Consider the following 24,233-nt stretch of genomic DNA (forward strand, 5'->3'; position numbering starts at 1 on the left):
GAGGGGGGTTTACCCGGGAACTCTTTTGTTCAGCGCGACGTCCCGCAAACACCGCAGGGGACCGGCAGAGAAAGGAAAACTCCCTTCCCTTCTCTGTTTGCAACAGCTCATCGGAATTTTTTTTTTGGTGGGGTGGGACAGCCGGTGGGGTGGGGGTCCGACACACGCGGAAACCCATCACCGTGGCTTAAGGGTCTCCGAACCAAGCTGAGCTTTCCACCCGTCCCACCGCCGACACACGGAAATCCCAGACACGGATTGTTGGAATGGAATGCGCTCTCTCTCTCTCTCTCTCTCCCTCTCTGGAGGGAAGCTTCCTGCTCACCTAATTCCGGAAAGTAATAATAATAATAATATTATTTAATAATAATAATAAGGTTGGGCGAGAGCCAAGGCTGGGGGCTGGTGGGGGTGGGAGGGGGGGGGAGCCCAGAGTGTGCGTTGGGGTAACTGCGGGTGTCTAACCAGCTAAACCCGCACACAGCGTGGCCGTGGAGAGCGCTGTCTGGCTAAGCTTTCCCGCTGCTTGTCCAGCTGGGACCCCCCCCCCCCCCCCCCACCCCTCCCCGTTAGGGTACCGAGGAAGATTTGCCCGAGACGTCAGGGATTGTAGGTCCTGGTAAGTAACATAAGAGGGCGACACAGTACGTAGGAAGCGAGTCCACCAACCCACCAACTCACAGGACACCGTCAGCCTCACCGACACCTGCCAGTGGCTAGATTTCATCTAAACTTTCACTTCTTTATTCCCTCCCTCCCTCCCTTTATTCCCTCCCTTTATTCCCTCCCTCCCTTTATTCCCTCCCTCCCTCCCTCCCTTTATTCCCTCCCTCCCTCCCTCACTGTAAATTTTAGTTTGTATTTATCTTTGTATTTATCTTTGTATCATCATTTCTTTCGCTCTCTCTCTCTGGCCGACAATCTCCCGCCACCGCCGCCGCCGCCGCCGCCGCCCCTCCGCTCGGCAACAACAACAACAACAGCAACGCATTCTATTTGCACAGCGCCATATTTACACGGTGGGGGTAGGAGCAGAGGGCGCGGTCGAAGAGGAACGAGAATGTTGGTTTAACACACAATGTTGTCTTCAGAAGCCACTGTGGGGGCCATCAGAGTAGGGCTGGCGTAGGGGATGTGTAAGAGGAGAAAGGAATGGAATGATAGCCTCACCCTCCCCATCACCCCCCACCCCACCCCCTCCACCAAGAGTCTTCTTATCCCAGAGACGAGGTGCTGGCTTGAGGCCGAACCTTCTCTCGCGCCCTCTTCCAACCTGGGATGGGAAACAAGGGAAGAACAATTCCAAATTTGCCACCAAAGATTCGGCCCGTGTGTCAATGCTTTTAGTTTAGTCATAATAATAATAATAATAATAAAATAATAATAAAATAATAATATAATAATAGGTGGGTAATAGATAGGTAGTGCTCTCGTCTCTGAGTCAGACAGGACTTCTCTCTCTCTCTCTCTCTCTCTGTCTCCCTCGCTCTCACCCTCACCCTCAGGCCCCCGACCTCCCACCCCCCACGTCAAGCACTTTGAACGGCAATTATTTTGACCGGGTAATATTTCCTCCCCTCCCATCCCCTCCCCTCCCCAGCCACCAGTGCCCGGCACTGAGACACCACCTCCCTGGTGTAGGTAAAGGTCGCTCTGTAAGCACAACACAAGCTCACATTGATGTACATACACACACAGCACCTTTCACGTATAATCCAACACAAATACAAATTTACACTGATAGACACGCAGCATGTGTATAACGCCCTTCCTGCTGGGTAGAGTCTCAGAACACTTGGTGCTTAGACCCTGAGATGGACCTTATTTGTTGTGTGCTGTGTGGTGTATTGTGTATTGTGCTGTGTTTGTGTTGTGTGCTTTGTGTTGTGCTGTGTGTGGTGTGTTGTGCTGTGTGTGGTGTGTTGTGCTGTGTGTGGTGTGCTATGCTGTGTGCTGTGTGTTGTGCTGTGTGTTGTGTTGTGCTATGTTGTGTGCTGTGTGGTGTATTGTGTATTGTGCTGTGTTTGTGTTGTGTGCTTTGTGTTGTGCTGTGTGTGGTGTGTTGTGCTGTGTGTGGTGTGTTGTGCTGTGTGTGGTGTGCTATGCTGTGTGCTGTGTGTTGTGCTGTGTGTTGTGTTGTGTGCTGTGTGTTGTGTGGTGTGTTGTGCTATGTTGTGTGATATCCCCTCCCGCCTTTACCTTTACATTAAGGAACACTTTAGCTTTCGCTTCTGGGCGGGACGGAAGATCACAGAGCGAATGGCCTCCTCAAACACAGCTTTCAGCCCTCGCTGCAGTAGCGCTGAGCTCTCAATAAACTTCACAGCTCCTGCCGCAGAGAGGGGGGGAGAGAGAGAGAGGGAAATCCTGATTATTCTGCAAGGATCAAGAGGGTAGAAGGCTGGGAGGGTAGGGTTAGGAGGGTGACCGAAGGCACTGTCGAAGAGGAGGGTTTTGAGACGAGTCTTGCAGGAGGCAAAGGAGGGGGCGAGACGGAGGGACTGTGGGATGGAGTTCCAGAGGGTGGGGGCAGAGAACGCCGATGGCGGGTTGGAGCAGGCCAGAGCCCGCGGAACGGAGGGAGGGAGAGGACCGGGTGAGGGGACGTACCGATCTCCTTGGCCACTTGAGTGGCTTGTTCGCAGGTCACAGGCGCCAGGTTCTTCTCTTTCAGCTTGTCCAGAGTCTCCTTGTCCTCCCGCAGATCCAGCTTAGTGCCCACCAGGATGATGGGGGAGTGGGGGCAATGCCGCTTCACCTCAGGGAACCACTGGCCGAGAAGAGGGGGGAGTTATATTACTATTAATAATAATAATCCTCGCATGTGATACAGTGCCTTATCACAACGTCTCAAAGCGCTTCACAGGACACAGTGTGAAGTGAATTGACCGTACACCTCGTGGGCGAAACGCGGTGGCGGATTGCCAATTGCGCCCGGCAGCGGCACGCCGACTGCGGTGGATTATTTATAATAATTACGTTAACAGTAATCAGTGATAATAATTCCTATGTCACATGCACACTTCCTCCGCAACAGAAAGGCCGACGGCCACACGAACGGCTTGCATTTACACAGCGTCCCGGAGCGCTGCACTGGGGTTGACTGTAAAGCGCAGTCACTGTGCGTTCATGTTGAAGGGGTGGGTCCCGCTCAGTTTAACATCTCAACTGAGGGTCCGACTACGCGCTCTCCCTCTGCCTCTCCCCCCCAGCGCTGCACTGGAGTGTCAGCCTCGCCCGTGAGCACAGATTCCACCCCGACCCCACCCCCCCAAACTCCCACTGAAGGAGGGTCGATCCCACAACCTCAACAGGCTGACACGTAAACTGTCGGGGAGTGGGGGAAATCTTTGCATAACTCGCTGGCCTTCGGCTGCGATTTGCATCTGGTATTCTGCTGGTGTCTTGTCAGTGGAAAGGAAATGTCGCTCACTCCCAGGGTGTGGTGTGAGATTTGCCTGTGGGTTTCCAGCCTCGCAACCTTTCCCTCCACATAACAGTAAAGCCTGGCACTCAGCTAATATTATTAATAATAATAACAACAGCAATAATAATCCTAGCATACGATACAGCGCCTTATCATGTCTTCGAGACGTCTCAAAGCGCTTCACAGGATGCACTGAAAAGAGTACATAAGTGACCATATTCTGTGGGCAAGTACGGCAGCCAATTGTGCACAGCAGCGTCCCACAGACAGTCGTGGACTGAGTGACCGAATTATTATTTTTGTTTATGCTTAACAGAGAGTGCGCGAGCCCTGCAGCTCTTCCCCACCCCACCAGCCCCCCACCACTCCGTACCATCATCCGCGGGGGTGCCTTCAGCCACTACTCCCCTAACCTCCGTCTCTACCTCTCCCACCCCCCACCCCACCTCCCCTTCTCTCCTTGGCTTTAAATCCCACCTGAAAACATGGCTTCTTTGACTGCGACTTTGGTCACCACCCTTTTTCCCCCTCTCTCTCACTGTCCAACCCCGCCATTGTGCAGCGCTCCGAGACGCTGTCCTTCGTGTGAAGGGCGCTGTGTAAACGCAAGTTGTTGTTGTTGCCGGGGCTGGATTTGAATGGAGAGCTTCCACACACACATGCACACACACACGCACACACGCCAGCCCCATTGACGTTGACGTGTCGGGGAGTGTTTGAAGCCTACCTTGGCTCGCACATTCTGGAAGGAGGCAGGGCTGACCATAGAAAAGCAGATCACAAAGACGTCCTGAGGAGAAACAGAACCAATCACCTAACAGACCAAAGGTTATTCCAGGCATCATCACAGACACACACACATACGCACACAGACACGCATACACACACAGACACGCATACACACACAGATACACAACAGACAGAGACAGACACACACACGGAAACACATACACACACAGAGACACAGACAGACACACACACACAGACACACGTACACATACAGAGACACAGACAGACAGACAGACATCAGACAGACAGATAGACAGACAGAGAGGTTATTATTAATAACAAGCCCACAAAATATACAGTCAATCTTCTATACAGTGAATCGTGTGAAGCGCTTTGAGACGTGTCGAAGACGTGATCAGGCGCTGTATCAAATGCCGGGATTATTATCAATAATGCTATTGTTATAAGCCTCACATTCGAGATGGCACCTGATCATGTCACTGAGACGCCTCAAGGCACTTGGCAGGATTTTGCACTGTGAAGTGTAGTGACTGTGTGTTTTGTGAGCAAAGGTGACAGCCAATTTGCGCACAGCGACGTCCCCACGACAGCCGTGGGAGTGAGCGACCAGGATTATTGATCGCCCGTGTCATTGCTTACCGAATTCTGGGAATGGTGTGTGTGTGTGGGGGGGGTACCCTAGAGTGTGCATTGGGGCTGGGGGGGAGGAGGAGGGGATAACAGCTGGGCTTTAAGCAGTACAGCCACACAGCTTTCCCATTGAGAGCGTTGGCTAGCAAACTTCCCACTGCTTGTCCAGCTGGGACCTCCCGACATTCAGGATCAGCCTCGGCTCTCTTCTCTGTGCGAGGAGCATAGTGACCCCTTGCTCTAGGGGAGGAGGGGCGGGGGTTGCGATGGAGGTAACTCAGGTGCACTGTGGGGCTGGGAGGAGGGGGGGTGGGGGGAGAGTTAAGAGGAAAGGTGCTCACGGTCTGGGGGTAGGAGAGAGGTCGGAGTCTGTCGTAGTCCTCCTGCCCCGCTGTGTCCCACAGTCCCAGGTTCACCATGTGGCCATCCACAGTCACTGTAGCAGAGTAGTTATCGAACCTGTAAGAGCGAGAGAGAGAGAGACAGACGCCAGGGAATAAAGCTTCCGATTCACTCCAAATCCCACGGCTCTTAGTTCTGCACGGGGGTGGGGGGTGAGGGCTGGGGGGAGACAGGAGGGAGGCAGGGATACTCCCTTTTCTTTTCGTGGGGAGATCTTTTAATGCCCTTCTTGACCGGGGGCGTTCGGGGGGAGGGGGTGGGGGATGAGTTTGGTTTTAACGTCTCAAGGATTATTATTATGATTATTATTCCATTACACAGAGCAATCGTCCCTCAGTAATTTTCAATTAATTCAAATTAATTCATTTGAATTTAAAATTAATTCAGTAATTTTCGGTTACTGAGGGTCGATCAGTCTTTCCAAAGAGTCGGCACAGACAGGATGGCCTCCTCCTGTGCTGTATAATTCTATGAATTACATTTCCCACTTTAGAATAAACAATTCCCATTGCCGTCCACCTGCTTGAACTCTGTTTATTTAAGCCCTGACTCAGTAACTCAGGTCGGTTTCATTTCTCTCTGTACTTTGTCGCAATCTCTATTTTACTTCAGGAAGAGCGAACTTCTCCCTTTCCCTCTCACTTCTGGTTTATCGTAAAATCAGCTCCCCTCCCTCCTCCCTTCCCTTCCCTCCTCTCCCTTCCCTCCTCTCCCCTCCACTCCCTCCCCTCCACTCCCTCCCCTCCCTCCCTCCTCTCCTCCCTCCTCCACTCCCTCCTCTCCCCTCCCTCCTCTCCCCTCTCTTGCTGCCCTTATATAAATACAGGTTATTGTTGTTGGTAGTCAAACAAGAACGTGTATTTATATTGGATGGGGTTCAAGAGGGGAAGAGTGGTGTCAAGCTTACGAGAAACAAGCAGTAACAATCCTGGCGCAAGATATGGCCCCCGTCACACCGAAGGTTATCAAGTCTGAGTTAGCCGAGCGGAGTGTGTGGGGGTAGGAGGAGGCAAGGGAAGAGCAGCATACTCACACGGTGGGGATGTACTCCTCCGGGAAGAGATTGGTTGTGTAGGTGATGAGAAGGCAGGTTTTCCCCACAGCTCTGTCAAATATAATAATGATAATAATAATAATGATAATAATAATGATAATAATAATAATAATGATAATAATCCTGGCGTTTGATACAGCGCCTCATCAAGACATCACCACATTTCACTGCCAGGTGTCGTGACTGTATGTTCCGTGAGTCAACGCAGCAATGTCCCACACAACCAGCAAACGATTTTATCTGTCGTCCACGACGCCAGGAAAGAGAAAACCACTTCTCTTTCTTAACAGTGCCTCAGGATCCTTAACATCCACCTGAACAGGCAGACGGGATCTCGGTTTAATATCTTACTCTGAGCGTGGCACTTCCGAAAATGTAAATGCGAGCGAGACAAGGAGGGAGCGAGCGAGGAGTAGCAGAGCCAAGGGAGAGTCCTCGAGGGTAAAAGTGCAAGTGAGGAGAAAGGAACACTCACCCATCCCCGACCACCACACATTTAATGTTCTGCATTACGGCAGCTCTCTCTCTCGCTCCAAACTGACTCCTGTTAAGACACTTGCGCTGGTCTCTCTCTCTCTCCGCCTGGCTGTCCTCGGGTCAAACCCCTTTGACTCAGTGATATTCAACCTCCCCACTCCCTCTCCCTCTCTCTCTCTCTTCTCTCTCTCTCTCTCTCTCTCTCTGGCCTCTCAAGAGTTTCGTTTGTGAGATGAATATCTCTATTGTGAAGGGTTCTGAGTTCAGCTACGTAGGGAAATGAGCCTTTGCCGGGGTCATTTACCTACCAAATGGGCTCAGTGTGTGGAAAGAAAGACTTTCTAACCGCATTTGTTCAGGTATCTCTTTCACATCGCGTCCACGGATCATGAGACAGAGAGAGAGAGAAAGACAGACGTTCAAGTGAGGAGGACATTAATGCAATACAACTTACATTCATGTGTTAGTCGTTTGGTGAATCGCTTTTCTGGAGGTAATAATCCCTTCAAAAACAATACATTGAATAATTTGGTTACTGAATCCGCGGCTGTTTGTGGGGACGCTGCTGTGCACAATTGGCTGCTGCGTTTCCGCCCACAAAATATACAGTCACAGCACTTTACAGTGTATCCTGTGAAGCGCTTTGAGACGTCTCGACGATGCGATAAAGTGCTGTACCAAATCCAAGGATTATTATTATTAATACCAGCGCCTTTTCGCATCTTGAAGTGATTGATGCTGCCAGCTGGACGGGAGGGAGGGAGGGTGATGGGGGGAAATAGGTAAAGAGAGCGCGGTCGAAGAGCTACGTCCTGAGACCACCCCCCATACCTCTCACCGTGGTTAGACAGTCTTGCTTTGCCAACGCTCAGCCCATTTGGTAGATGAATGATCCTCACTCACACCGGCCTCATTTCCCTACGCAGCCGAACTCAGAACCCTTCACAATGGAGGCATTCATCTCAACAACAACAACAAGATTCCATTTATAAAGCGCCTTTCACGTCAGGAGGACGTCCCAAGGTGCTGCACAGTTGGGTCATGACCCGAGCATTGGGGAGATGGTCAGGGTGAGGGAAGGGAGGGAGCGAGGAGGGGGGAAATGGTCAGGGTGAGGGGAGGGAAGGGAGGGAGCGAGGAGGGGGAAGAGAGTCGAGAGGGGAGCTGAAGGCTCGGTCAAAGAGAAAGGTTTTGAGACCGGCCTTGAAGGAGGAAAGGGAGGAAGCGGCGAAGGCACTGGGGGATGGAGTTCCAGAGCCTCACAAACAGACGAAAACTCCCGAGAAGCCAGAGAGAAAGAGAGAGAGAGAGTGAGACAGCGAGGGAGTGGGGAGGCTGGTGATTGAGACCAAAGGGATTTGAGCCGAGGACAGCATCTAACGGGAGTCAGTTTGGAGCGAGAGAAAGAGAGGGAGGGAGAGAGAGAGAGAGAGAGATGCTGTCATGCAGAACATTAAATGTGTGGTGCTCGGGGATGGTTGAGCATTGCTCTCTGCTCGCTCGGGTTTTTACCCTTGTGACGTCTCCCTCGCCTCTGCTCCCCCCTGCCTCTCTCGCTCCCTTGCTCTCTTTCTCCCTCGCTCTCTTGCTCACTGTGTTTGTGTGAGACCAGGGCTCTCGTTCCTCTTTCCCTCAGCCCCAGTGTCAGCCCAGCTCAAGGCGCTCTGGGTTCAGGAGGTCTTGGGTTCGAGCCCTCAACACTCTAGGGGGTAGAGGAGTGGTGTGGGTGCATCACCCACCACGAGAGGACTTTATCACAATCCCGGCATTTGACACAGCGCCTGATCACGCCTTCGAGACGTCTCAAAGCGCTTCACAGGATACACTGTAAAGTCAATCGACTGTGTGTTTTGTGGGCGAAACGCGGCAGCCAATTGAGCACAGCAGCGTCCCCACAAACAGCCGTGGGTTGAGTGGCCACATTTTGGTTTGCAGGGACTATTTACTCCTCGGAAAGCGATCCTACCAATTGGCTCGCAAGCGGGTTCCTACTTACTGCGAGTTAAACAGAGGCGCGCGCGTGGAGTGAGGAAACTTGCCTAAGGTGTAAAAGTAGTTACTTCCCCTCAGCTGTGTTTCTGGTTAAAGTGGAGCAAAATGACCTCACTCAGTCACTCAGTCAGTCGCTGACTCCCTCCCTCCCTCCCTCCTTCCCTCTCCCTCCTTCCCTCGAGGGAGGGACGGAGGTTTCCCGAGTGACTGGGTTGTAATTCTGCCGAAGCACGATTCATTCTGACCCAGATTTCAGTGTAAGACTGAAACACAGAGTGTTGACTCAGCAGAGATATCGGATGTGATACGTCACTCCGGCTGCTCCCTCTCCCCCCCCACTTCCCCCCACACCCCCCTTTCCCTCTCTCCCCCTTCCCCCGTGCGGGGAGCGTGCAGGCGAGGGCGAGGGGGAGAGCGAAGGCGAGGGGTGGGAGGGGGGGCAACGGGACCTTATCGAGGTCTTTGAGATCACAAAAGGATTATTGACGGGGAAAATAACGATGGATTATTTCCGCTGTTCTGTCGGTGAGTCGGTAAGGAGAGGGAGCAAGCTATGGTAATGGGAATCCCGAGGCAGAAAGCCGGGGGGGGTGGGGGGGTTAAGTGAGATTGAACCCCACGTCAGGACTTGGAAACCGGAGCTTAATACCTCATCCAAATGGACTGCGCCTCCGACAATGAGGGGCTCTCCCCCCCACCCACCCACCACCCAGCAGCGCCCCGTGAACCCAAAGTTCCCAAAGTGCGTGTGGGGTGGGGGGGGTTTGGACCCACGACCTTCTGACTTGGAGGCGAGAGAGAAAGAGAGAGAGAGGGACTGAGCTGAGCTGAGGGAAGGGGAACATTGATATGTTCCTCCTCTCTCTCTCTCTCTCTCTGGGGAAACAAGTCTCAGAGGAACACAAGAGAAATAGCCTGGAACATGTTTAGCATCAGCAAGTTCCTAAATCCTCTCCAGTTCCCTCTTCTTATGTCTGGCTAAACTACCGTAACTCACAGAGTAAACCGTCAGCAACCCGATGGTAATTAGCACAACCGCTTGCGAGTGCGAGTGCGAGTGTGTGTGAGTATACGTGGCTGTCTGTCTGTAGGTGTGCGCGTTTGTGTACGAGTAAGTATGTGTGTGTATGTGACTGGGTGTAGGTGTGTGTGTAGATGCATATATGACAGTGTGTGTGTGTGTGTGTGTTGAGTGTGCGCGGGTGGGAGTTTACACATGTGTGAGTGAGTGTGAGTGCACACTGTGTGTGTGAGTGCCTTTGTGACTCCATGGGGACGGTTTAACGTTACCTGAATGGGGAGCAGATTGGGTGGGGGGAGGAACCTGATTTAATACCTGCAATGATGCCATGCTGTGCCGCCCCCACCCCACCCCGTGCAGGGTTGAGTCCCAGAACCACTCACAATAACCCACAGCCCAACAACACATGACATTTATACGGCGCCTCTCACGTCGGGAGGACGTCCCAAGGTGCTGGATAGTCAGGGATTTGGACCCGAGCTGGGGGTTGGGTCAGGAGTGGGTGGAGGGAAGGTGGGGAGGGTGGGGGTGGGAGGGTGACTGAAGGCGCCATCGCAGAGGAGGGTCTTCAGATGGGCCTTGAGAAGGGATTGTTCTCGAGCTCGGTCACTGGGTGATTTTTGCAGAACTTTTGGCGATCAGTGACTTATTGGAGGTTTTACGGTAAAGCGGGCGAGAATGTCAGTGTGAAACCCGTCCCGTTTCCCTCCCTCCCCCCAACCCACCCACCCCCGGGTTAGCTTTTCATCTGCTGCAGAGAGAGGAAGTGGGAGGATCCTAATCAGGGCTCGATCTCTGTCAGCAGCTCACCGCACTTTACAGATGAAGTGCTGAGCTCTCTGGCGATAGGCACCCAGACACTCTCTCTCGCTCTCTCTCTCTCTCTCTCTCTCAGTGACCGACGATGGTGCCTGTCACCCCCTTTAGGGCTGCGGCTCGAGCCTGAAGTGATTGGCGTTCCCCAACCACACGCAGCGTAGCGCCCGAGCTCGCTCGATCCAACGCCATCCATCCAGCCAACCAGCTCAGTCCAGGGGCTCAGTTGCACCCAGTGCAACCACCACCATGGAGGACAACCACATTGGTGAGCTCAAGTTTTTCACCTCTCCCCTCTCGCTCCGTCTATTAACTGTGTTTTCTCCTGACGTGAAAGGCAAATGTCATTTCGTTGTTGTTGTTGTTGTTGATTTTTTGATTGAAGCGCATTGAGGCACTGTATCAAATGCAAGGATTATTATTATTATTATTATTATCATCTTTGCTGCTGCCTTTTCTCTCTGTCTGTCTGAGCCGGCAGTGTTGAGGTGCGATGTGATGACAGGTGTCAGCCTGGGTTGGTTGGTTGGCAATACCTCGCCTCGGGAGGTTGTGGGTTCCAAGCCCCCTTTCCCCCCCCACCCCACCCACCTCCCGCCCCCTACTCAGCCCCAACTGCCCTCGTCAGAGGAGACGCTAACCCCAATTTCCACCGTCCGTGCCCTCTCCGGGCAGACATTAAAGATCCCCCTATGACGCTACTCGAAAGTGCAGGGAGATTCCCGCTCCGACCCGGTATCCTATCCCGCCTTGCCCCCACGCTTCAGATAAAATCGCTCGTCGACTTCATGGCTGTTGCTGTATCAAAATCGTCTGCCCACAAAACACCCAGTCAATCCACCTCTCAGTAAAACCTTTTGAGACATCTCGATGATGCGATAAGGCACTGTGTCAGATGCAAGGATTGTTATTTACCATCATTCCAGCCGTGACCTTCAGAGCTGACACATACCCATCATCTCTCTGCTCTCCATCCAAGTCAGGCTTACACATACTGACACTCTCAAATCTCTTCCCCCTCCCACCAGTGCCACCTAAACCCCCGCCCCCCACCCCCCCCCAACTAAACCAACTTTCTCCCTCCGCCTCCACTGGGCACGGGTGAGCTAACCCTTGCTCCACGCACCTCAAATTCTCCGCAACTCTTTCCGCAAATCAGCTCCACTTCAAGGCAAGATAGTTAGGTTGAAGCCACAATTTGGGGTGCCTGAAGCAGGGGCCATGGCTGATTCCCCCGCCCCCCTCTCCCCTTCCCCAGCCTAGGCTAGGGGGTCAAAGCTAGCGCTAGCTCACCCCAGCATGGGTGAGGCTAGGCTTGCGTGTCTGGGTTTCACACGGGGCTGAGCTTTTAGCGAGTTTATTTTGAGCTCTGAGACTCGGGTGTCAGGGGCTGTGCAGATTTTATATATAGAGTTCTCGAACGGCCATTTCCAGCTCTCATCGGTATCCTCTCAGATGTTCAGCCTCGGACATCACTGCAGACCAGATGAGCAACAATCGTCATCAACAATTATCATCACCTTGTGTGTCAGGACAGCGTCTCAAAGCCCTGGGCGGCCGACCTAGGGGTGGGGGTGGGGGGTGGGCGGGGAATAATGAGCATAATTATGGTTGAATAGATACGTCTTACATTGGGCTTTAAAGATGGGGAGGGAGAGGGAGGGAGAGAGGGAGGGAGGGAGCTGGTGAAGCAGAGTGACTCTGGGATCGGTCACAAACACAGGCATTAAAGGGGAGATAAACCTTCTCACCCACCACCACCCCCCAAACACACACACGCACTGACACACACGCACTCAATGCTGTTCTCCCTCACAAAAGAGAATAGGGATCTGAGAGCGCTGAGGGAAGGTGGATGATGTTCAGAGTGAAACTCCGAAGCCTCTAAACGGGTCCCCAACACACAGCTGAGGAAACAGTTTAAGCTGTGAGTCAAAGCAAACTCCGAGACAGGGATTGGACACAAAGCCAATTTACTGGGGAGAGAGAGAGAGAGAGAGAGTGGGGCGCGGAGGGGGAGGTGGGGGTGGAGAGGGGGGAAAGTCTGTCACACACCGTCACCCTGTTTTTTTATAATAATAATAACTAATAACAATCCGCACATTGATACGGCGCCCGATCACGCCGCTGAGACGTCTCAAAGCGCTTCACAGGATGCGCTGTAAAGTGTAGTGACTGTTTCCCTAGGTTGGAAGCAACAAGTGCCGTTTGTTTTGAGAACAAATCAGATAGATTTCTCTCGGGGGAAAAAAATATCTGGACGGATACTGTGTTTAGTTTGGGACACGACATGTCAAGTGACGTCAAGCCAGGAAGGCCAACTGGAGGGACCTTGGTCTTCTTTCACCAGCGAATGCAAGGATTATTATTATTATTATTATTATAAATTCTTACGTTTTTATGACTGTACATTTCGAACGAGATTGAAAAAGTAAACTGGTGAACAATACTTTAAGGGGCACGCAGAGACACAGCAAGGGGGGACACAGGGTTAGGAGGTGTGGGGGGGGGGGAATGATTCCAGGACAGACGCCAGGAAGGCTTTCTTTACCAATACTTTCAGAGTGACCATGCCTTCAGCTCCCCTCTCGACTCTCTCCCCCCTCCTCGCTCCCTCCCTTTCCTCCCCTCACCCTGACCATTTCCCCCCAATGCTCGGATCCTGACCCAACTGTACAGCGCCTTGGGACGTCCTCCCGACGTGAAAGGCGCTCTATAAATGGAATCTTGTTGTTGTTGTTGTTGTTGAAAGGGGGATAATAATATATCTGCCCTCCCCGCCCACTCCCACACCCACCACACACACTATCTTTTCCCCCCTCACAATAGCTCGGTCCAGAAAAGCATCTCGTTTACCGGAATGTGTGCAGCGCTTTGCGTATAGACAGCCCTGTGCGAAGAGGACCCTGTATTGGTCAGGATGTGGTCATGCAGAGCAAAGGCTATTCATTGCCTGAGCTAAACCACTTCTCTCTCTCTCGTCTCTCTTTCTCTCTCTTTCTCCATATGTATCCTCTCGTTTCTCTCTATCTCCTCTCTCTCTCTCTCTCACTTGGCTGTTTGGAAGTATCTGTGATACTGTACTCCACTCATCCCACTTTCAAAAGGTTCCTGGACAACAACGAAACAGGGCAAACATCCACCGTCTCTGGTAGACACTTTTGCTGCCTCCATTGATCAGTAAAACCCTAATCAATCTGTTAAAACAACAATAATAATCCTTGCATTTGATATAGGGCCTTATCACGTTTTCCGGATGTCTCAAAGCGCTTCACATCTGGGAACTAGAGGAGCCCTCCTGGCATTGCTTAGTAAGAGCATCAGCCTGGATGTCAGCTCAGTGTGAGTGTGTGTGTGGGGGGGGTTCAACCCTCTGACTTGGAAACAGACCCTTCAGCCCAACCAGGTCTTGCGATCCAAATCCACCCCCCACCATCCCCTCTGTCCCCCTCTCCTGTCCCCCCCTCTCTCCCTCACACGCGCCATGCATTGGGTTTCCTCTCAAATACTGTTGCTGTTTGCTTTAAACCACAAGTTCCGGCAGTGAGTTCCACACCACTCTAATCGCCCTTCGCTCTCTCTCTGCAAGAAGTTCCTCCTAAGCAACTCCGTCATGTCTAATAATACAATCTGATACAATCATTGAGGGATGCGGTGGGGTGGTGGAGGATTGGGATGAAGGGTGCGGGGGGTGGGGGCGGGAGGGGGAAACGAAGGGGACTACATTTTTTCGGGTAAAAATCATAAACTTTCGTCTTCTCTGGCTTCTGTCAGGCTAAGCTGTGAACCTACTCTCTCTGCCCCCTCCCCACACACACACGCACACGCACACGCACGCACACACACGCACACGCACGCACACACACGCTGAACATTAAGTATAATATCCGCTCAACTTCTGCAGAATGTAGGACGTGCCGTTTCCTGGAACTAGCGGGGGAGGGAAGGAACGAGGGAGTGTACGAGGGTGGGAGGGAGGGAGAGGGGGAGGGAGGAAACTTGTCACCTGGGTGGTGGGGGTGGGGGGGGGTTACAGTGGGGGGGAGGTTGAATTGTTGAATACTGTATATATATATATCTTATAGGTTTATGTGTCAGTGTGAACGCAAATATTTTATAAATAAAAATTAAATGCTTGCTATTTACTGTGTATAAAATATTTATGTATTATATTAGAGTAAGTCACTCCCAACGTGGAAGGCGCTATCTAAAGGCAAGGTGTTGTTGCTGTTGTGGCTCACCTGAGCCCAGGGCCTGTCTGCCTGCTCCACATCCCCCACCCTCCCCAGCCTCTCTGCCCCCACCCTCCCGAGCCCCATCCCACAGTCCCATTGTCCCTTACCCCTCCCTCGCCTCCTTCAAGACCTGTCTCGAGACCCTCCTCTTCGATAGCGCCTTCGGGTCACCTCCTACCCCCAACCTCCCGGCCCTCCACCCCCTCCTGATCCCAACCCCCAGCTCGGGTGCAAATCCCTGACTGTCCAGCGCCTTGGGACGTCCTCCTGACGTGAGAGACGTCGTGTAAATGTCATGTGTTGTTGTTGTTGTGGACTTTCTCAGTGTGTGCTTGTAATGTGTCGTTGTTGTTGTTGTTGTTGGTGACGGGCACCTCAGTGTGTGCTTGTAATGTGTCGTTGTTGTTGTTGTTGACGGGCACCTCAGTGTGTGTTTGTAATGTGTGTTGTTGTTGTTGTTGTTGTTGTTGTTGACGGGCACCTCAGTGTGTGTTTGTAATGTGTGTTGTTGTTGTTGTTGACGGGCACCTCAGTGTGTGTTTGCTGTGTTACAGGACCCCCTGACCTATCCACGGAGGAGGAGACTGAGCTGGAACTGATTCGTCTGCACAAACAGGAGCTGATGGCTGATATCGAGGTCCGATTAAACTCCCACTAAACGCCCCTTCCAGACCCGAGGCTCTCCGCCACCGTCACAAGGACAGGGTGTGAAGCGCCTCCCGACACCTTACACTGACGCAACGCCTCTCAGCTCTCAAAGAGTAGCCCTTCGCAGCGAGATTCATTGCTTAAAATCCAAGTGAATCTCGTTGTAAAATAACAGTAATAACCTTTGCATTCGATGCAGCGCCTCGTTGCCACTTCCAAAGCGCTAAACGGGACACCCTGTGAAGTGCAGTGACTGTCCGTTTTGTGGGCAAAAACGCAGCAGCCAATTGCACCCAACGCCGTCCCCACAAACAGCCACACAACGAGTGACCAAATTTATTGTCCGCCTGTCAGTACAGTCCCTCTGCTAAAGTCCGACTTATACATACGTAACTTTACCCAAGTCACGTGCTATATGATTTACCCAAATTTGCCGTAACTCACACTTCGCATAAGGTCTAAAGTGTTACCGTACGGTCCCAACAAATACAGTGAGTTTCGCTGTATTTTTTAAAAATTGACTTTTGGTTGTTTTGTTTGCCTTCTCTCTCTGTGTGTAGAAGCTGAAGGCTGAGATCTCGCAGGTTTTCGCTGACATCGAGAGCTTCACTCACGCGGAGGAGAGGTGAGAGTGTGGGGGACTGGCTTAGCACCCACCCCCCTCCCCCCCCCACAACCCCCACAGCCCCCCCACCCCAGCACACTGGCGAGACAAGATTCCCGTTACACCCAACTCCACCAGCAAAGATAAACCTCCCTCTCACTCCCCACCCACCGCTGTATTAGATACAGCACCAAATCATTTAAGAACACAAGAATTTGCTGGCGAAAGACCGAGGTCCATCCAGTTCGCCTTCCGCCATCCTGGCAGTCGCCTGCACATGTCGTGTCCCAAACTACGCACTGTATCTGTCCCGAGAAATTATTTCCCAGCAGAAATCTATCTCATTTGTTCTTGCGTTTGTCTACTCGCACGCCCTATCGGGTGTGGTAGAGTCTCGCAACACTAATTCTTCTTGTACTTGAACAAAACACAGCAAAACCGTCGAGAGGAACAAACAGATGGCGATGGGGAAGAAGAAATTCAACATGGATCCCAAAAAGGTGACAGGTCTCCCACCCTCCTTCCCCTCTTTGCTCGCTTACCTCTCTCTCTCCCCCTTCTCTCTCTCTCTCTCTCTCTCTGTCTCTCTCTCTCTCCGGGACAGTCGAGGAGGTGTCCCCTCGGAGTGCAAGCTTCCCGCTCTGTTACACTCTCTCCCTTTCCCGGCCAAAACGTTCAGCTGCATCGAGAACAAACCACAGTCAACAACAACAACAGACAACAATAATGACAATAACAATAGTCCTTAGAGTCGACACAGCGCCTTTCGTGGAGGGGACGACAACGCAGAGCATTTCCCAGTATCTTAGTGTCAAAGTGTCTTTGCAAAGCGATTTGCGCACAGCGACGTCACGGCAAACAGGTGTGAGCGAGCGCGAGGGAGGGAACTGTGAGCTAATCGTCGCTTTTCCACAGGGGATCGAGTACCTGATCGAGAACAAGCTGTTGTGTCGAAACGAGGAAGACATCGCCAAGTTCCTGTACAAAGGGGAAGGCCTCAACAAGACCGCCATCGGAGACTATCTCGGGGAGAGGTGAAAGCCATTCACTGAGAAATTCTTGAACCCCCACAGCTAAATATTATTAACAATAATGCTGTTAGTAATAATAATAATCCTTGCATTTGATGTAAGGCTTATACAGCCTCCCAGGGAAGGGAAGGGGGGAATGTGGGAGGCGCGAGGGTGGGGGAAAGGGAAGAAGGGGATGTGGGGAGTGCCCGAGTTCGGGGAGCGGAGGGAAACCTATATTGACCTTGAACGTTGACCTTGAATGGTATCCCTGATCTGGTGTTGCTCAGGGACCCGATGAACATCAGGATTCTCCAGTCCTTCGTGGAGCTGCAAGAATTCTCAGACCTGAACCTGGTTCAAGCGCTCAGGTGAGAGGCGTCAGGAGCAACACATGCAATATCTCTCTCTCGCTCCCCCCACGTTCGAGAGCCCCTCAATCTCTCTCTCCGAGTCCCGATGTGGGGGCGCGACCCCTTTGTGACGCTGACTGTAACCAGCTGCTTGTTAAACGCAGGCAGTTCCTGTGGAGTTTCCGCCTACCGGGCGAGGCGCAGAAGATTGACCGAATGATGGAAGCCTTCGCCACTCGATACTGTCAGTGCAATCAGAACGTCTTTCAATCCACGGGTAAGTGAGGAAAGCTCGTCCGCTCCCTCCCCCCCCCCTCTCTCTCTCCCCCGCTCTGGGACCCCACCCCTGCGTGAGGGGCGCTGTGCAAGTGCACGTTGTCGTTACTGTTCCTACGCCAGTGCCCTCCGACTGACAGCCGGCTAACCGTTGCCTTGCAGACACCTGCTACGTCCTGTCCTTTGCCATCATTATGCTGAACACAAGCCTCCACAACCCCAACGTGAAAGAGAAGCCGACACTGGAGAGGTTCAACAAAATGAACCGCGGCATCAACAATGGGGGAGACCTGCCTCAGGAGCTGCTCAGGGTGAGCACCCACCACCACAACAACAACAGCAGCAGCAGCAGCAGCAACACATTACATTCGCACAGCGCCTTTTGCGTTGGAAGGGTATCCCAACGCGCCTTGGAGGAGGCGAGGGAGGGAGCGAGGCAAAGGGACTGTTACAAGCTCACCAGCCATTTACAGCGACGGGGCGGGTGGGGGAGTGGGGTTGGACGTGATCGAGACAGCGAGCGAGTCTGTCCGGGCTTTAAGAGTCAGTGAACGCACCGCAGAATGTGACACGGTGTAGGAGGAGACCTTTCAGCCCATTCTGGGCTGGCTCTCGAGAGAGAGAGAGATAAAAGCGACTAATTCTTATCTTACTCTTTAACAATCTTACTCGCCTGCTCAATAACTCCGACCCCACCACCACCAGCCACCTCCGCAGCCCGCCCACACGCACACACACACGCACACACACCCACATATATACTTCTATATTTTTCAGTCACTTAAAAAGCAGGCAGGTGCTCACATACAGCACAAAACTCTGCGATGCACTCGATAAGGCGCCGGGTAACAAAAATACACAGGACAGGACGATTTTGTTCTGCGTGGAAATTTCAAGTCACTTCGTCATCCCGGCGTTTGACACAGCGCCTGATCACGTCGTCGAGACATCTCAAAGCGCTTCACGGGATACACTGTAAAGTGTGGTGACTGTATGTTTTGTGGGCGAAACGCGGCAGCCAATTGCGCACAGCAGCGTCCCCGCAAACAGCCGTGGATTGGATTGAGTGACCGCATTTTTTTGTTTGGTGGTGAGGGAGGGGAGGCCTTATTACCCCCGGGAGGGCGATCCGCCGATCGACTAACCTTTCCTGATTGGTTTGTATTGGCACAGAACCTGTACGAGAGCATTAGGAACGAGCCGTTCAAGATCCCAGAGGACGACGGCAATGACCTAACGCACACCTTCTTCAACCCCGATCGGGAAGGCTGGCTCTCCAAACTGGGTAAGCGCTCACGCTTGGCGACAGGAAACTCGGGTGGCGGGGGGGGGGGGGGGGGGAGACAGGGTAAAGGACACTCTACAAAGTCGCAGTCGAAGAGGGAGGGTCACGCGTGAGGACGTTAACGGTTCCTTCCCACGGCTCTACTCGAAAAGAGAAGGGTGTCTCTCTTTCTCTCCCAGTGTCCTGGCCAGCAATACCCTCACCCCACTCTCCTCCCCAGATGGTATCAGTCATGCACTTCACAGCTGTTTGTGGGGATGTTGCTGCACACAAATTGGACCTTACATAGGTAGTCGCTTTGCTTTAGGGTGAACCCTACGGTGGAACCCTCCGAGACATCCTCCCGACGAGATGAGAGGCACTGCGTGAAATGATAACCGTCCCTTGCGTTCGACACAGCGCCCGATCGGGTCTCCGAGACGTCTCAAAGCGCTTCGCAGGACACGTCGTAAAGTGATTCGACTGCATGTTTTGTGGGCGAGAGGCGTGGGTGGATCTTTATTGCCGGCAACTGAACCCAGAGGGTGGGGTGTGGGGTGAGGACACGCGGGCAAAGGGTTGTCCCCTTTGTTGTTTGCACACCTTGACCACTTCCAGCCCAGAGAGGAGGCGGAAGGGAAACCCAGTCAATTTTCTGTTGGGTCTATTTGAGTACATTTGAGTTTCGTCTCCGCGCCCCCAACCCCACTCCCCCACCCACCCCGTGGCTCGGTGGGCCCCCGTCGTCTTTGTGCTTCGGGACGTTCGTCCTACGTACGAGCGCACAGCTCTGTGACTGCAGCCAAAGCGGTTTCAGTGAGGAGTTTTATCCACGGAAAGGTTTCAGTCATTCGCAAAGCTGCGCTCCGCGTGTGAGAGACAGGAAAGAGAGAAATAGAGAGAGGGGTGAGTAATAATGTCGCTGACGCATTGTGCGAGGTGTGAAGAATGAGGTACCTCAAGCCCAACACAACTTAATTATAACACACTTCACCGACAGCCCAGAATAGGCTCATTTCTATCACCTGAGTCTAGACCCAGGACTGTCACTCTCGTGTTTGATCGGAATGATTCTCCCACCCTCGCTGCACTTCACCGCAAAACGGCGGTGGGCTATTCTCTTCCAGTCGGGCCGACCTAATACTATTTATCTCGGCTGAATATTTGTCCTTTCGTGGCCACGCCATAAACACGGCCGCTGTGTAGCTGCTGGAAATAGAACGGTGACGTAAACCAGACTCGTCTGGGACTAGGGCCAGTGTTCGGGAAGCCACCACTTTACGGTGAAATCCTCGGAAGGGCTTTTGAGACGCCTTCCTGTGAAAGATGACGTTTTGAACGTTGGGATTATTATTATCGGGACGTTCCTCCGACATGAAAGGCCTGATGCTGTGAGGTTTGGGTGGTTGGGGAGGGGGTTGGAGAGGCAGGCGAGGTGTTCTGGTCAGATGCGATCGGATGGTCCGAAGGGGGCTTTTCTTTATCCCAACCTGCCTTCTGAGTGTCAGTCTGGATAGAGAACGCCAACCCTTGGTGAACAACTTTAAGCCGAGGCAAGAGAGCGCCTGCGTGCCTGTGCCGAGGTTCCCTTTCAAGTGCAACGGCAACTTGCATTTACACAGCAGGATAGCGCCCCAGAGCGCTTGACCTGGTGGAGGAGCATGGTGCTGAGCTGGGGGGGGGGTGAGGTGGGGGGAGGTGACCGTTGGCGCGGTCCAAGAGAAAGGTTTTCGGGCGCGACCTGAAGATGAGGAAGGAGGGGGGGTTGGGGGGGCAAGACGGAGGGAGGGATAGAGTGTTCCAGAGTTTCGGGGAGTAGTGACTGAAAGTGCGGCCATCGATGGTGGAACGGAGGGGACGAGGGACCAGGGAGGCCAGACACTGACACACTAACGAACCGCAGTGTGTCTCCTGTTGTCTTTTGCAGGGGGTCGGGTGAAGACATGGAAACGCCGGTGGTTCATCTTGACAGACAATTGTCTGTATTATTTTGAGTACACCACGGTAAGCTCTCTCCACTGCCGTGCGAAGGGGAGGCTTTGCTTTCAAGGAGCAGAATTCCCACCCATTCCCCCCAAACCCCCACCACCACGCCCCCTTCCCCCAAAATGCCGGGATACTGTCTCATCTTGTAATCGGAGCTGAGACAACGACAGCAAATTGGATTTACGTAGCGCCTTTCAACGTCGAGAGGAGGCAGTGAGAGAGTCTGGCGTCTTCGACCCCAGGACTTGGGGCTGTATCGGCAGAATCTGTTGGAATGTTTCTAAGGTGGACGAGATACAATACACAACAAAATGACCAACCCTCTTGTTTTCTAGGACAAGGAGCCCAGGGGAATCATCCCTTTAGAAAACCTGTATGTGAAGGAGGCGGACGATTCTCGGAAATCGGTGAGGATTTCACAACAAGCACAACAACAACTTGCATTTAACACAGCGCCCCTCACCAGGGTAGAATAACAGAGCACGATGCCGAGCCAGGGGGAGAGGGTGGGGGTGGTTGTAAGCGGTCAAAGAGGAAGGTCCTGAGGGATGGTCTGAAGATGGGGAAGGAAGGAACAAGGCAGAGGGATAGAGGAAGAGTGTTACAGAGTTTCGGGGCGTAGTGGCTGAGAGCACGATCACCGATGGTGGAGCGGAGGGCACGAGGGACATGGGTAAGACCTGAGCCAGCTGAGAAGTGGGGTGTGAGCAGGTCAGGGAGGTAGGGAGATGCCTCAATAATGTTTGTGAGCAGTCATTAACCTGTAAGGAGTGAGGTTGGGAACCCACGTACCTGCAGACTGGCTGTAAACCATGTTGGCTTTCGTGTTTGCAGAACTGCTTTGAGCTCTACTGCCCCAACAAAAGCAAAGGGAATACCATTAAAGCGTGCAAAACAGACACTGATGGCAGGGTGGTGGAGGGCAACCATCAGTCCTACAGGATCTCAGCCCCTTCGAGGGAGGAGAGAGACGAGTGGATCAAATCAATCAGGTAAAACCTGAATTACAAATTACAACAGGTTGAATTAATTTGTGCAATTGGCTGCTGTCTTTCACCCACAAAGCAGTCACTCCACTTCACAATATATTCTGCGAAGTCTCGAAGACACGATAGGGCGCTATATCAAATAGCAAGGATTATTATTATTATCATCATCAATAATCTACACCAGATATAATAATACTTGCATTTGCATTTATATTGCAATTGGCTGCCGGGTTTCAGCCACAAAATAGTCACACTTTACAATATATTCTGTGAAGCGCTTTGACAACTTGCATTTATACAGCGTCGCTTGCACAGGATAGCGTCCCAGAGCGCTAAACGACAAGCCTCAATGACGTGATAGGCGCTGTATCAAATACAAGAATAATAATTATTATTATATCCCTTGGTATAAGAGAAACCTAATCCATCCACTGCAGTCTGGAAAATGTGGATGGATCCGGTATCCAGTTTGTCTTTGCTCGTGTCATCGTCGCATTTTGTTTATATTTCAGGGCCAGCATCACGCGAGATCCTTTCTACGACTTGGTGGCCACCAGAAAGAAGAAGATAACCAATAAGAAATTGGCAAAGATGGAAGATCACAGCGCCTCGTGCGAATGAGATAATTTAACACAGCGATGAAAATCCCTCCCGCGGCTCACTCAAAACTGTTGGGTCTCGAATCGGTCTTGTTGGGTAGCAACCCCCGCCCCACCCTTCCACTGGCCGTGTGAGCCTGCGGACTTCTCTACGCTTTATCCTGTGAAGCTGTAAAGGACCACCCTTTGGCAACAAAGCACTCAGCGTCAGGATTTCATCTGGCAACCGATTCGGCGAGAAAAATCTCGTCCTGTTTGAAACACCACCTCTTCTCCCCTCCGTCCCTCCCTCCTTCAAATCAGCAACTCCAGATTTGCGATGATGTTCACACACACACGCACGCGGGGAAAACAAATCCCGTTTAAAGAGTGAAACCTTTACGGTTCACTAACATTTTTGTTTCAGCATGTTGAACAGGGAAGGAAGCTAATCGGCCCGCCAACAGCAGACAACCCAACAGCCTGGTTCCGTGCAGCTCTAGAGGTATCCAGGGTGCTTGAGGGAAGGTCTGTCGAGTTGACTAAATTATGGAGTCCTGTAGCCTAGGGGTGAGAGTGCTCGCCTCCCAAGCGAGAGGACCCGGGTTTGATTCCCGGGCAGGGCGAAACCTTAGGCAAGTTTCCGTACTCCACACACGTCTCTCTTTACCTAGCAGTAACTAGGAACCCGGTTGTTAGTCAATTGGTGGATCGCTTTTTGTCGGTAATAATCCCTTCAAGAAAAAAAATTCGATCACTCAATCCACGACTGTTTGTGGGACACTGTTGTGCACAATTGGCTGCCGCGTTTTGGCCACAAAATATACGGCCACTTCACAGTATATTCTGTGAAGCACTTTGAGACGTCTCAAAAAAGTAACAAGGCGCTATATGAAATGCAAGGATTATTATTATTATTTCAGCCTGGCAGGTTCACCTCGTCTCATGAACGTGTTTCCATTGCCTCAAGACACTCGCTCAAGAGGGGACTTTGAATTAAGCGTTGTTGAATAAATGGGAGTCTTCTCTTCTTCTGCAACATTAACTTTTGTTTGATTGCTGTAAATAAACTAATAAATTTATATTTTGAGGATTTGTGACGTGGTCCCGTTTCTTTGCCGCCCAGAAGATGTTTGCCACCTCTGGGGTCTGTATTGGAATCTAAGTCCAGGCAGAGGTGGTACAGATGTCTGCTGAACACCTCACAACAACTTGCATTTACACAGCACACCTCATGCAGGAATAGTGTTTGGGAGCCTGGGAAGGGAGGGCGAGGGGTGAAGACAGGTAGAGGGGGTTGGGGGGAGTTCCAGAGGTTATGGGCCTATTGACATGACTAACCTAGCGCTTTGGTGAAATCACCTCCTTCCGCCCCAGGGTTCTTGTGAAGTGCTTTATGGCCCGTTTCATCCTACGCGGAAGGTGCTGTGAAAGTGCCAACCGATGTACTTTGTGCAATGCGTTTACTCCAAACACTGAATCCCCTCCGGCTCCAACTTACGCTCCCAACGCACAAAACAGATGAATGCCAACTGTGGCCTGTGTTGGCGCCTGCATCTGTTCGAGATGCTTGGGTGCAGCGAATCGTCCAAAAACTGGTCCACCTCACCAATGTACATCAAAGGCGTCACTGCATTTGGTGAATACCAAGGCAATCCATCCCATTACTCCAAACAGGAGCCGGAAACTTTAATACCTGCCTTTCGAGTCAATGTCAGGTA

At 52.1% G+C, this 24,233-nt stretch overlaps 2 protein-coding genes and 1 non-coding gene across 4 annotated transcripts; 2 read left to right on the forward strand and 1 right to left on the reverse strand.

Moving 5' to 3' along the window:
- Window positions 1–1,196: 1,196 nt before the first annotated feature.
- LOC103191021 (ras-related C3 botulinum toxin substrate 1) lies at window positions 1,197–16,935 on the reverse strand. 2 transcript variants are annotated; one of them, XM_007911954.1, is made up of 7 exons: window positions 16,599–16,935; window positions 6,243–6,314; window positions 5,149–5,266; window positions 4,155–4,217; window positions 2,611–2,770; window positions 2,200–2,329; window positions 1,197–1,273 (listed from the first exon to the last, which is right to left on the reverse strand). In XM_007911954.1, exons 1-6 carry the CDS (start codon window positions 16,739–16,741, stop codon window positions 2,202–2,204), a joined length of 684 nt encoding a protein of 227 aa, XP_007910145.1. In that variant the 5' UTR covers window positions 16,742–16,935; the 3' UTR covers window positions 1,197–1,273; window positions 2,200–2,201. The 2 variants fall into 2 exon arrangements, with proteins under 2 accessions (XP_007910145.1, XP_007910146.1); XM_007911955.2 differs by lacking the exon at window positions 16,599–16,935 and adding an exon at window positions 6,739–6,985.
- On the forward strand, window positions 10,542–23,101 carry LOC103191022 (cytohesin-3). Its single transcript, XM_007911956.2, has 13 exons — window positions 10,542–10,837; window positions 15,359–15,441; window positions 16,013–16,077; window positions 16,490–16,556; window positions 16,972–17,090; window positions 17,357–17,437; window positions 17,584–17,696; window positions 17,858–18,006; window positions 18,869–18,980; window positions 20,887–20,963; window positions 21,281–21,352; window positions 21,780–21,937; window positions 22,447–23,101. The coding sequence occupies exons 1-13, from the start codon at window positions 10,819–10,821 to the stop codon at window positions 22,553–22,555; spliced, it is 1,224 nt and encodes a 407-aa protein (XP_007910147.2). The 5' UTR covers window positions 10,542–10,818; the 3' UTR covers window positions 22,556–23,101.
- On the forward strand, window positions 23,066–23,139 carry trnag-ccc. Its single transcript has one exon. It is a non-coding gene; the product is annotated as a tRNA-Gly (tRNA).
- Window positions 23,140–24,233: the final 1,094 nt, after the last annotated feature.

Source organism: Callorhinchus milii, unplaced genomic scaffold (genome assembly GCF_018977255.1).
Source record: "Callorhinchus milii isolate IMCB2004 unplaced genomic scaffold, IMCB_Cmil_1.0 Scaffold31, whole genome shotgun sequence".
NCBI classification, from domain to species: Eukaryota; Metazoa; Chordata; class Chondrichthyes; order Chimaeriformes; family Callorhinchidae; genus Callorhinchus; species Callorhinchus milii.

Bases quoted from the DNA above. Each gene is read 5' to 3' on its own strand.
- LOC103191022 (XM_007911956.2), top strand. The intron at 17,091-17,356 runs GTGAAAGCCATT...GGTGTTGCTCAG, and splicing joins GGAGACTATCTCGGGGAGAG to GGACCCGATGAACATCAGGA. The intron at 21,938-22,446 runs GTAAAACCTGAA...TTTATATTTCAG, and splicing joins GAGTGGATCAAATCAATCAG to GGCCAGCATCACGCGAGATC.
- LOC103191021 (XM_007911954.1), bottom strand. From the start codon at position 16,741: ATGCAGCTGAACGTTTTGGCCGGGAAAGGGAGAGAGTGTAACAGAGCG. The intron at 4,218-5,148 runs GTGAGCACCTTT...GTTTCTCCTCAG, and splicing joins CTCTCTCCTACCCCCAGACC to GACGTCTTTGTGATCTGCTT. The intron at 2,771-4,154 runs GTAGGCTTCAAA...CTTCTCGGCCAG, and splicing joins TCCAGAATGTGCGAGCCAAG to TGGTTCCCTGAGGTGAAGCG.